At 39.1% G+C, this 12,822-nt stretch overlaps 1 protein-coding gene across 2 annotated transcripts in view; it reads right to left on the bottom strand.

The window, feature by feature from the left end:
* The window catches only part of ABCA12 (ATP binding cassette subfamily A member 12), a 76,039-nt gene that overhangs the window by 55,724 nt on the left and 7,493 nt on the right, over positions 1–12,822 (bottom strand). For both annotated transcript variants that reach the window (XM_069983202.1, XM_069983203.1), the window contains 14 exons: positions 12,040–12,225; positions 11,609–11,780; positions 11,383–11,522; positions 10,794–10,922; positions 10,165–10,255; positions 9,078–9,257; positions 7,773–8,070; positions 7,563–7,677; positions 6,587–6,916; positions 5,617–5,686; positions 4,809–4,943; positions 4,579–4,725; positions 2,321–2,501; positions 1,713–1,931 (listed from right to left, as the gene is read on the bottom strand). In XM_069983202.1, coding sequence (XP_069839303.1) covers positions 1,713–1,931; positions 2,321–2,501; positions 4,579–4,725; positions 4,809–4,943; positions 5,617–5,686; positions 6,587–6,916; positions 7,563–7,677; positions 7,773–8,070; positions 9,078–9,257; positions 10,165–10,255; positions 10,794–10,922; positions 11,383–11,522; positions 11,609–11,780; positions 12,040–12,225 — 2,393 coding nt within the window. The remainder of the gene's footprint in view (positions 1–1,712; positions 1,932–2,320; positions 2,502–4,578; positions 4,726–4,808; positions 4,944–5,616; positions 5,687–6,586; positions 6,917–7,562; positions 7,678–7,772; positions 8,071–9,077; positions 9,258–10,164; positions 10,256–10,793; positions 10,923–11,382; positions 11,523–11,608; positions 11,781–12,039; positions 12,226–12,822) is intronic.

Below are 12,822 nucleotides of genomic sequence, written 5' to 3'. Positions count from 1 at the left end.
CACTAGGATGGAGCTCTTAATGGGAATTTGCATTTATATTGTGTTTTATGTGTATACAGCATTCCAAAGTGCTCCACAACATTCTGCAATCAATATAGGATCATCCAGTAGAAAAAAAAACGCAATGAGGCATCTTTTCGCCATCTCCTATCATTTTTCTGGACCATTGATCAGAAAGTTCTGAGCTGCAGATATTTAACTGCGATAAATCAGTACCTCTGTCTGTAACTTCCACATGAGACTGAAGGGAGGAAAACAGTAAAGAGCTTCCAGATACTTATTAAGGGAAAAAAAAGAACGTGAATTATCTCCAGCAGGACGTGCCGCTGATGGGCTGCCGTGACTGCAAATGAAGGTTGTCAATGTATTGATAGTTTACAATATACTTATAATTATTTATCAATAATGGGGCCTACGTAATAAGGCCAGCGATCAGCCGACAAACATCTCTTTCTGCGGCTAATTGCTTTGTTTTGCCTTGCTAAAAAAAATCCATGTTTACCAGCCACAGACTGACTCATGTAATAAAAGGTGTGTGGTTGAAGCAGAGACTAATACAACCCAATACAACTGTAACCCCCCACCCCACCCCAAACACATTGTAATAGGATCCTTAAAGGGTACCTGTCACTAGGTTTATAATGCCTTAAATGAGGGCATCATAAACTACCGAGAGAAATACTGAACAGATCGTGTGTTACTTATATCCTTTTGTTCATCAGTTCTCTTAATATGCAGGCGAATGGGATTATTGTATGTCCACTCCACCTGCTCTCCAGCTGCTGATTGGCAGTTGACTGACTATACACAGCATGGATAGGTAACTGCCAATCCGCAGCTGGTGGGCTGAGTTTTCTACTTCTCATGAATATCCTGGACTACTGAGCTTATGCACATACTGGAAAGGACTACTTATAATCCATGTTATGCACAGAACAACGTAAGTGATATATCATTCTGTTCAGCTTCTCTGTCACTAATTTATGCTACCCTTAGATAGAACACTATGAACCTACTGACAGAGTTTCTTTAAACAACCACCGATCTATGTTCATTTACAAGGGAAATGGGGCCCTGTAGGAACACCAAGAGGCAATATGTACAAGTGGGTGAAAAAAACAGACCAAAGGAATAAAAAAAAGTCTGAAAAAATTGTGTGAAAACAAAGCCTAAGATCATCCAGCAGCTTAGTTGTAGGAGCATATCCTAAAACTAAAATATCCTAACCAGACTTAGATCACTATAGAGTTTTACGTCTTGTTGCCTGGTGTTGAAATACAGATGCTAAAAAGTGTTGTTTTTGCCATGTAAAAGTGGCCTTAAAGAGGTACTCTAGTGAAAATCTTCTTTCAAATCAACTGGTTTCAAAAAGTTATATGGATTTGTAATTTACTTCTATTTAAAAATCTCCAATCTTCCCATACTTATCAGCTGCTGTATGTCCTGCAGGAAATGGTGTTTTCTTTCCAGTCTGACACTGTGCTTTCTGCTGCCACCTCTGTCTGAGACTTTTTGAGCTGTCCAATTTGGGCAGTGTCCTTACTGCTGTTCTAAAGCAATGTTTGTCTCTGTTCTGCTCAAATTATATCAAGTATACATCTTAGCACACTGGCAGAATGCCCATTGAATATAATGGCCTGGAAGTTATCAACTAGTATTGAGCAGGATTCAGTAGACCTTGTTTTGGGCCTAACTTAACATAATAAATATACCTCTTGACTTCTTCATGCAGCTGCCTCTTGTTCCATTGTGGGGCTTTAATAGAGCCATATAGCAGCAAATGTTCTTTGGTGGTGAGATGGTCAAATAGGACATCGTACTGCATGCAAACTCCCATACTCTTTCTGGCCTGGTCAAGATGTGTTCTTATATCATTGCCATAGACATATATGGTTCCTGATGAGGCACTGAAAAGTCCTGTTAACATAGAACTGAAAAATAGAAAAAAAAATATGAATTAAGTAGATCCTGACTAGAGATGAGTGAATTTACAGCATAGTAATAATGAAGAAAATTGCTGCTGCCTTCTAAGGGTGTGTTTACACAGAAAGATTTGAAGCCAAAGCCCGAAACAGATTATAAACAGGAAACATGTCATAAAGGAAAGCCTGAGATTTCTCCTCTTTTAAAATGCATTTCTGGCTTTGGCTTCAAATCTTTGGCAGATAATCTGTCAGATAATCTTTCTGTATAAATGGACCCTTACTGACAGCCGCTTCGGGCAGAGGTCGATAACCAGAGGTCAAACTTGATGGCATTTAAAAAAAAAAAAAAATAATTGTATATGTATTGCTTATGATACGCTAAAAATTGTTCTTACAGTGTGGTTGTTTTTCCAGCTCCATTATGGCCCAACAGCGCTGTAATGTGACCTTCATAGAAGTTTAAGTTTAGATTTTCCACAGCTGCTTTGGACTGGTAGATTTTGGTTAGGCCATGAAGAGACACTCCGACACTTAGATCTGTAGGTTCCTGTTCATTATATGGATAGAGGTCATCTCCTGCAGAAAAGGTCATATGACTGTAAGTACATCTCATGTATTGGCTAGGTTTTCCAATATTTGATCTATGGTAACAGCTGAATTATAGGAATTCATAGAAATATCTATAGATATATAGAAACATAGAAGGTTGTAGACAGAAAAAGACCACCTGATTCATCTAGTCTGCCCTTTTATTATTTATTTCTATTTTTTTTCCTTTCTTATTATCTTAGGATAGATATATGTTTATACCAGGAAGGTTAAAATTATTATTATTCACTTACTGTAGATTTACCTACCACATCTGCTGGAAGTTTTTTAAGCATCTACTACTTTTTCAGTAAAGTCAAGATTTCCCATGTTTCTTTAGATCTTTCACCCAAATAACCTCTTGTGTTCTTGTATCCAGTTTTTAGCCCTTTACCAAATGTGATTCTTTTGATTATGCCTGCCCCACCCCCATTTCTTTCTTTTCTCCAGACTATACAGATTTAGATGCTTAAGTCTTTCTGTATAGATGTTATGCTTCAGACCGTCCACCATTTTTGTAGCCTGTCTCTGGACCCATTCTATTTGCTGAATATCTTTTTTTTAGGTAAGGTCTTCAGTACTTGACACAGTATTCTAGATGTTGTCTCACTAAAGCTCTATATAGTGGGATTGCTGCCTCTAAATCCCTCTCTTCAGAAGTCTTTGTTAACACATAACTGCTAATATATTTGGATAGAGGATTCCTTCTCCCAAGTGCAATTCACAATAAATTATGTTTTAAAGTACTGCTATAAAATGTTTGGATGAATTTAACTTATTTACCTTGTACAGGGAAATATAAACAGAGTTTGTCACACCCATCCACAGGTTGTGTGTGGTATTACAGCTGAAGAATCATAGCTAATCCATGGACAGGTATGGTCCTTTTTTTGAACAATGTTGCCCTAATTCTGCACAACCTGTTTAAGGGTCACCTTGAAAATGCAGTCCAATATGCCATTATGTTATGAAGCAAGTGGGACTGAACAGATTGATATAATATAGTTTTATGGGAAAGATTCCAGGATGGCTAATTATAAATGTAAATATCTGCTCATTTAACGCTAAGTAGTCATGTGGGTGGTCCTACTCAGATGCTGACAGCTGTGTATCTAAGAGTACATGTAGATACAGCTATCAATCACTGAATAAGACCACACACCTAACAACCAGAATGAGCAAAGTGGGTGGTCCTACTCTGTGATTGACAGTTCCCTGTATATGCACACTTACACACAGCTGACTGTCAATCACTGAGCAGGACCACTGATTTCTTAGGGTCCTATTACACGGAGCGATTTTTAACGATTACTGACTAATGATAAATGATCGCAAATGTTTAACCTGAAATCGTTCACCATATTACACAGAGCGATGGTCGTTAGTTATGATCGTTACTACAATCGTTATTGCGATCGTGACTATGATCGTTTATTCCTTCTGATCCCAGCAAAGCAATGGGCAATTACACTGAATGATTAGTGAACAAATGCGGAAATTAGTGAACAAATGCGGAACTTGAGCGAACGAATGTGGAATTACAACTAACATTTAGCAAACGATTAGCAATAATTTTAGGTTCAGATCTAAATCAACAATCAACGATATACGAACGATTTTCCGATCTTTGCCTGCAATATTCGTTTAAATTTGAAGCATATAGCGATTATTTGCACGATAATCGTCCTGTGTAATAGGGCCCTTAGCCTGAAATAAGCAGAGATTTACAGGGGTATATGACATAACTATATATCAATCTTGCTACTACTTTATCTTACTATTCCTGCTCTTCAACGTGCTACCTTTAGATTTGACTGCATTTTCAGTGTGGCGGGATCCCTTTAAGAAAACAACACGTTAAATGAAATGTTCCATAAACAGAAGATAGGAGAAATTGAAACCCGATGGAACAGTTTATAGGACCAAAGTCTTGACCTCTTCCGGACACTGAACAATAAACTATGAGCGTATGAATGTCAAGGTTTACAGCTCATAGGTAAGCAATAAACTCTCAACATTTAACAAAGCCGCCCTCTAGAGATCTATGAATTACTTTCCTAGTTACCTTTTTTGTCTGGCATGCCATGAGCAATAAGATTAGAAATAATCAATCCTTTTGGTTTACGAGAGCATAGGTTCTGTAATCCACAACACTCCATCCAGAAAGACGGCAGAACCGGAAAATACCAGGGTGATCCGATGCCGTATTTTCCTTCAAGAAGCATATAAAGATGACTTAATGAAACAATGTCAGACATCTAATCAGAAAATCCTTATTCACTCTTCAGTTCTTACCAGGGAACACTATCCTTATGTACCAGCCAACAATAAAATAAATCAGAGCATCTATCACCATGATCCAGCACAACCAGCCAAAACAAAATGTGTCATTGATCACAGGGGAAGTATACATGTTATTCCACTGAATCCCTGCAATGACAAACAAAGGATTAATCTTGCAGTACAAGCACTATGCAATTACCGTATAAACAACAATTTTGTTATGGGCAGATAACAGTAAACCACAATCTATCAAAACATAACACCTCAAAAATCCTCTGCCAATATATTTTATTTAGCATAGAAGCCTATGCTTACTTGTCTACGCTATAGAAGTGTTTTTGTCATAGTGTCTCGACACTTTAGAATCCCCGGAGATTAATTATTTCTGCAGATTATTTCTTTAGAATTGTGTTTAAAGTTATATGTATACTTTAAATTAATTGAAACGAGTGTGAATGTTTCATTCCATCTCCCCATGGTCTATTCTGTCTGCAATAAAATTCAACAGAAAAAAAAATGTGTGTGTATATTTATATATATATGTATATATATATATATATTTAACTCTATTTGTTTTCTCAGCAAATTGTGTCTTCCAGCAGATAAGCTTCCAAGCCAGATTAATCACTTTTGCTACACACTTGACTTACGAGCCATTGGCTATTATTTAAATTTTCTGGATAAACATCAACATCTGATTGATTTTTCCCATAGTTATATTTTATATACAGTTTGTATGGTTACTATGAAGATTGTAGAGATTTATCATTGAAATGTTATGTTTGTGTACTAATATTTAATGAATAAATGAGAGTCTCACCTTCATCTTGTTCCTCATAGCGAATGATGTACTGTGTGGCATAGCTCAAAGCCGTCGGAGAGAAAAGACTCTAAAAATTATTAAAATAAAGACAAGAAATGAAAGGCTGAAATTTCATGGCGATTGTGTATATTTTATTATGATGCTTAGGCTCAGTTCATACCACATTTAGGGGAACATTTATGCCAGTCTTAAATTAGGCCCTGTCCCCTTTTCCCCACGCCTCTTAGTAAATTGGTCCAGGTCTTCACTTGGTACAACAAATCTACACCTGATTTATGCCAGGCGTAAATAATGATATATCAGGCACGAGAGGAGGTCATGCCTCCCCCCTGCCGTGCCCCCCCCCCTCCCACACACACACTTGTCATCGGATGATTGAGGATATAGCCGCCATACACCAGGGAGAAGGGACAAATCTGTGCCTTCTCCCTGGCATACACCAGTGATGCAGCCTTTGTAAATGTCCCCCTTAGTGTTACGATCAGTGCATAGACAAATTTTGTAATGTATACTTCAGATAGAGATGTGTACATCCTTACATTTCTTTTAGTTAAGGACTCCAATTTCTCATGAATTCCAATCAGTACAATATCAGGACATGCTATTAGAATATCAATACATTGGTGTTCACATATAGACAAACACAATATAGTCAAATCATGACAGAGTGTGATTAACTTCCACTGTTGTGAAGCCAATGGGCCTTTGGCATGTGTCTGGGTTCCATACCTTTTTAGAACTGTACTGATAAAGTTAGGCAACTATGCTTTGGAATACAATCTTGCATAAGATAGATACCGCACAGTGTGCTTACAATTAGAGTCCATGGCAGCCAATTGGAACTATATGGCATAAAGTTGCATATAAATGAGTTAAAGGTCCAGCTTAAGTACACATCAAATGTACATCAATAATGGTGTGAACTAAGCCTACAAACCATTGAACACTGAACAGAGTTAAAACTCACCAATAAGGTTTTTCCAGCAAACGACATACCACTCTCCTTAGAAACCACAACAATAAAGGGGAAGAAAGTGATGATGTAGATGAGACTGCCACTAAGGGCGGCCACATTGGTGTTGTTAAAGAAGACGCTGATAAGGTAACTCATGGCTATGACTGTCAGGCTGTAATCCAGGAAGAAAAGGAACATAATGAAGGCATTGCTTTGTGGCAGAACTTTTCCAAACTTAAGAATGATGACAAGGATGGCAATGGTGATAATAAGGAAACAGGCACATTCAATGAACCAAGCAAAAAAGTGGCTGCAGGAGTTGATTCCCATCATCTTCATATACTGCAAAAAGGAGAAACAAAACTCAATTATAATCAGATCTGAGATGTTGGACAAAGTACTTCTTCTATGTCACCCAAGGGTTATATACTCTTTGCTTCTAACTAGTTATATACATATCTCCAAAAAAAACACCTATTTGAGAAGACCACCAAATCCATTTTTTTACTGATTTGTCGAAGTTGCTGCCCCTATGGGTTGCATCGCACCCCCATTAACTTGCATGAGTCAAGGGGGTCAGGTGACCAGGCAGTGTGACAAACAGTGCAACACAGTAATTCCTGGTTGCAGACTGGGAATTGCATTGTAACCCCAGCCTAATAGAGAACATAGTTTAGATGTGAACATAGCCTTAGATTAAGTTTGGTCTATTGAAATGAATGGATCCAGTGGGGTATGCTGTGATATGTGTTGTTCCAGTTGATGTATAACACAAGTGTAGTTTCAATATGGGATCATATGAAATCGTAACTGGACGCTTCTCTTATATTGGCATCTATGTACCCTGAAATATGTTTCTGTACAGGTAAGTAAGAGTTCTAAAATATTGGGCCAACCCAATTCCTGTAGTCCAATTCCAATTTCTACAATTCACGTCTTGTTATGTCATAGAAAAAGTCATACTGCAGTAAAAGATGACATGTCATACCTCATGTAACCTAAGCTCCTTCTCATGGACAAGCTTCTTTACAAAGGCTGCGATGAAAAGAACCCAAGTAATCATCAAGGCAATGGGAAGTGTGAAGGACATGCTATAGAGAAAGCTGCGGAAACAAGAACGGGGGAGAAGTTAATTTCTGCTTATTCATTATGAAGTCATGGCTTTACAATTATAGTGGTATAGTGTATAGCTGAATACCTGTTCTTTTTGTAGCAGGGGTAAGGCATGGGCTGGTATTGTACACCAACATTATCCGTCGTTGTGTTTGTCTGCAGCTCGATGATAGCTCTATCAATATTTTCCTGCAAGTACACAAACCCTCGGCTGTATTTGTTCACAGTGTTATGTGGCCCAGGAGTCCAGTAGGAAGCCCTGATGGAGCCAGTGTCCTCTGACAGCAGTGAGCGCATGGAGATACTATATGATATCCGCATAGGGAGGCCAGAAACGGAACGCTGCTCCCTACTGGTACCGGAGGGGAGCTGGAAAGTAACCGCTGTGCGGAAAAAGAAATTACAATTACAGTGAAGAAACAACTCCAAGAATAAGGTTAGGTTACAACAATATACAGTACCAATATGATTCATTAAAGGGCTTGTGGCGCTATACATATGACAAATGCAGACAAATGCAAATATGCCAGAATTTTGGTGAAATTTGCCTGGCAACAATTTCAGTATTAGTATTTGATAATTTTAAGACAGAGTTCAATTAAAAATCCATGACCTCTGTTAATGGTGTGTGGCTTAAAGGGATTATACAGGTTTACGCTAAGTTCACACTACGTAAGTTCCGTAATAATCATGGCCGTTGTTGCAGATTTGCAACAACGGTCGTGATTACTACAGAACTTAAGTAGTGCTGCTATCTATGGAATCCTGTACGGAGTGTATACACATAGGGGGACATTTATGAAGTCCGACGTTTTTTACGCCGGACTTATAAATGTCCCCACATCTCCGGCGCCACGGAGATTTATGTAGAGGTGGACTGCCTCTACATAAATCCTGTGCAGGTCAGTGCGCACAGCCGAAAACCTACGCCCCCTGTCCCGCCCCCTCCCCGCACCCCCCCCCCCCCCCCGGCGTACGCAGCGGAAAGTGGCGATTTGCGAATATTTTATTCGCAAAACGGCCATTTGCGAATAAAATCATGCGCAAATCGGCACTTTCCGACAAAAAAAAAAGTGTACGCCCGTTGATACATGTCCCCCATAGTGTACAGTCCATCCGGGATCCCTAGTGGCACCACAAAAAAACTGACCTATAAGTTTTCTGTGGCCGCTATTTATTGAATAGCAGCTGCAGAAAACATGTCAGTGCACACAACGGAACTTGCGGCTGTGGCCGCACGCTCCATTGTGTGCAGTGGCAAATTGAGATGTGGGCACGCACTCATCAGGAGTGAAAATCATCAGGCCGGTACACTAAATTGTGATTTTTAAACAGAATTGAAAAAAAAAAAAAGAAGTATAAATTAGCCTAAAGTTGGTGCAAAATTCACCTGCGAAGAGATCATTTGTCTTCTCCAGCTTCTGTGCCTGGGCAATCATGGCACTAACACTGTCAAAAGGTTGGATACGGTTATATGACACGCAGGAGAGGAGACTGTCCAGGATTTGCATCAGGATTTGACTTGGTCTAATGTAAGCTTTATTGTCATTCAAAAACTGGATGTAATTCCCTATAGGAATACAAATGAAATATAGAATTATAGAAGAGATGGCATCTGGACCAGTGACTAGTATGGTGACTCTTTTGCTATATAATCTATGAACTACAGCACCTTTGAATACGTTTTTCAGGCACATCTGACTTAATACATATGCTGAGTTATAACCCCACTGGCTGAGGTCAGGACTACATGGTGATTTGGGCTGTGACAGTGGTCATGTGAGTTGAGAATGACCATGTTGCACACTGTATGGATCCTGCTGCATCGGCAAATGGAACCAAATTGGCGGCAAAGCTGAACACTAGACAATACAACTGATAATAATGATGCAATCACTTTACATTGCTGAAAATATCACGGCTTTGTATGAGCATCTCTGTGCTGATTAAACCTTTAAATGGGTAACATGGTGGTCATGCTTTTGTCTGGGGTTTAAATCCGACCAGGACTAGCATCTGTATGGAGAGTAAGGGATTTCTTAAATATCCACCTACCCCAACAACATGGTTTATTTGGCATTTAGCTTATAAGCCTCAAGAAGAAGAAGTAATGACAGAATGTGTTGGTGCTATAAAAATCAATAAAATAAATTATCCTAAATCCCTTGAAAGTTCTATAATCGTAAGCTTGCTATCAAATGAGATTTTGTGGCACAATATGGTATTTAGAAAGATATTGCATTAAATATTACATCTTAGTGATATAAAGGTCTGTATAAAAATACTGCATAGTGACACTGTGGCACTTTTTGTGGTAAACAGCGCCTTCTAGTGCATAAACATGGCATTGCACTTATGTACATTGCTGGTCTTTTTCCAGTTAACTTGTTAGTTTTGGGTTGAATCTTCTTTGGATCTAAACTAGCTGCCATGTGTTTTCACAGGACACAAATTGGAGTGGATACACAGTCACTTACCGGCTGTAGTTAATTTTTCAATCATTTCAGTGGTGTTAAACTGTAGGAAATCCTGCATAAATCCAGCCACAATAGTGTTGTTCAGGATGCTCTGAGAGTGCAAATGTTAATATTGTGAACATAATATCTAGCAAATAATAAATTTTTTAACTTAAATACATCTTGTGTGCATATGCAGTACCATCAATGTCAGATAACTGTGGATCCAACCACTGTAACCAGTAAAATGTTATCCACTGTGCCAGGAACACAATAGACTGCAGTATAATTAGGAGTCTACTGGGTGCTGGGTGCTTCTGTCAAGTTAAGTATCAGTGTCTCTCAAAATAAAAGAAACTTTTGTCACATCATTGGTTAGTGTCTAGGTGTTCAGACCAACTCTGATTTCTAGAAACAGCCAGAAGAAGCACATGACTAAGTAAGCTTCTTTCCAGTTTGCTGTTCTCCTTGTCTCACTGCCGGAGATGGATTCTATAGTAATTCTATGGAGACAGTCTCCTGCAGAAATACACGTTCATCATGAACAGTGCACAGGCCCTATAGTGGCATGGTCTGCCTTTATGGTAGCTACGCCACTGGGTCATGTAATGATTTCTGTAAAGTTAGTACCACACTAAAGAAGTACCTACCTGCACATTGTCCATAAGCACCATAGCTGTTGATATAGTGCTCCAGTTATTCACAAGTGTCTGAAGTTGGGTGGATAAACTACTGACCAGATTCTTGTAACCTTGCACTTCAAGTAGCTTGCTGTTAGTCTGTCCAAACAATAAGAAATGACATTGTAAGGAGAAGGGAAAGGGTTAATTCTCATCACATCACACTTCCTATCTGTCACAATGGAAGTATATAAAATGTTATTGTATGATATAAAATTGTAAGGTGTATGTTTCAATCCCACACCATGTCCTCACATTATTAGATATACTGAAGAGCCATAAAAACACAACCTGTCATTACTTGGCTGTAATCTCGGGTCCTATTCAGAAATGTGAGGATTAGAGAGAGTTTCCTTTCCCTAGTGTTAGATAGGATATGCTGCAAAGGGTCTATTATATATTCTGCTTTGTCTGCAACAATCCCTCTGCCTGCCTTGACTGCAAAAGATCCTTAAAAGCAGTTTCCATGTTTGCACCCTACACACCATTGGCATGCTTCCCCATATATGTGTCTATATGTTTGTAGGAGATACAACACTAAAGTTGGGTGGTTTTGTACCGTATTCATAATCTTCTCAGTTTCAGCTGTGTGCGGTGTGTAAAGAATTTTTCCATATAACACCGGCTTCAGCAGCATCCAGTAGGTGGATCCACTGGTTGTCTTAACAAGATTTGTGAATAAACTTGAGCAGAAAGTGCCTGAAAAATAGAAGTTATCATAAATGAATTGTAATAAGGGTAAAGGCATGAACTCATGCAGCTGATCCTGAAGTCTCGGGACTTACTGTCAGTAGGTATGCCATATATCTGCTCAAGTGTTTGAGCTCTTGCATCTTTAGATTGTACTAAAGTGGGGTAAAGTAGGTAAAGTGCACTGTAGTTCCCATTACAAAGATATCTGGCGACGTCAGTAAATGAGGGAGTGGAAGCTCGAGTACTTGGGGATTCTTCTGCATCCTAAAAAGAGGCAAGCATATAATAACACTCATTGTATTATTACACAGATACACCGACAACTTATATACAAAAACCGTAGCCACTTCACACATAGCCTTGGTTGCAGATCCATACATAACTAAGAAATCTCTGTAGTGAATGTGTATGCCAATCATTTGAAACCATATTTAGACAAGAATCCACAATTTTTCCGGACATATGGAAAAACCCAGCTGCCAAACCCTCCCGATGACTTTGGGAGGGTTTATGCGAAACGTACCACACTTCTTCTGCGCCTGGTTGATCTGGTCTCTCCACCAATGATTGTTTTTATGAAGTCTAGTTGACTCTGCAGATCATCTAAAGAAGGGAAGTCTTTGAAGAGTTCATCTATTTGCTGTATCAAAGCATTCAATGCAGCAATGATAATCTCAATGGTTGTTTGCCATGTTGAGGGAACCAGTAACTGTAAGAAGAAAAGACACATCAGTTAAGATCTGTGGAAAAAACACAACATTTTACCATATAACTCCCCTTCACATTATTTTTCATCAGATGCCATCTTGAATTTTAGATTTTTCTTCCTCTGTGCTATACCAGGGCAGTTTCTAGGCCAATTTGGCAACAGGGCGACTCTGAAATATAGTGCCCCCCCCTGGGTATATCTTGTATATTATTGTGTGACCCTCTGTGAGGCTGTATATACTGTTGTGTGACCCTCTGTGAGGCGGTATATACTATTGTGTGACCCTCTGTGAGGCGGTATATATTATTGTGTGACCCTCTGTGAGGCGGTATATACTGTTGTGTGACCCTCTGTGAGGTGGTATATACTGTTGTGTGACCCTCTGTGAGGCTGTATATACTGTTGTGTGACCCTCTATGAGGCGGTATATACTATTGTGTGACCCTCTGTGAGGCGGTATATATTACTATATGACCCTCTGGGAGGCGGTATATATTACTGTGTGACCCTCTGTGAGGTGGTATATATTATTGTGTGACCCTCTGTGAGGCGGTATATACTATTGTGTGACCATCTGTGAGGTGGTATATATTACTG

This window comes from Dendropsophus ebraccatus, chromosome 9, assembly GCF_027789765.1.
Source record: "Dendropsophus ebraccatus isolate aDenEbr1 chromosome 9, aDenEbr1.pat, whole genome shotgun sequence".
NCBI classification, from domain to species: domain Eukaryota; kingdom Metazoa; phylum Chordata; class Amphibia; order Anura; family Hylidae; genus Dendropsophus; species Dendropsophus ebraccatus.
Note: the sequence above shows the minus strand (reverse complement) of the source record. Positions and strands in the feature narration are given on the sequence as shown.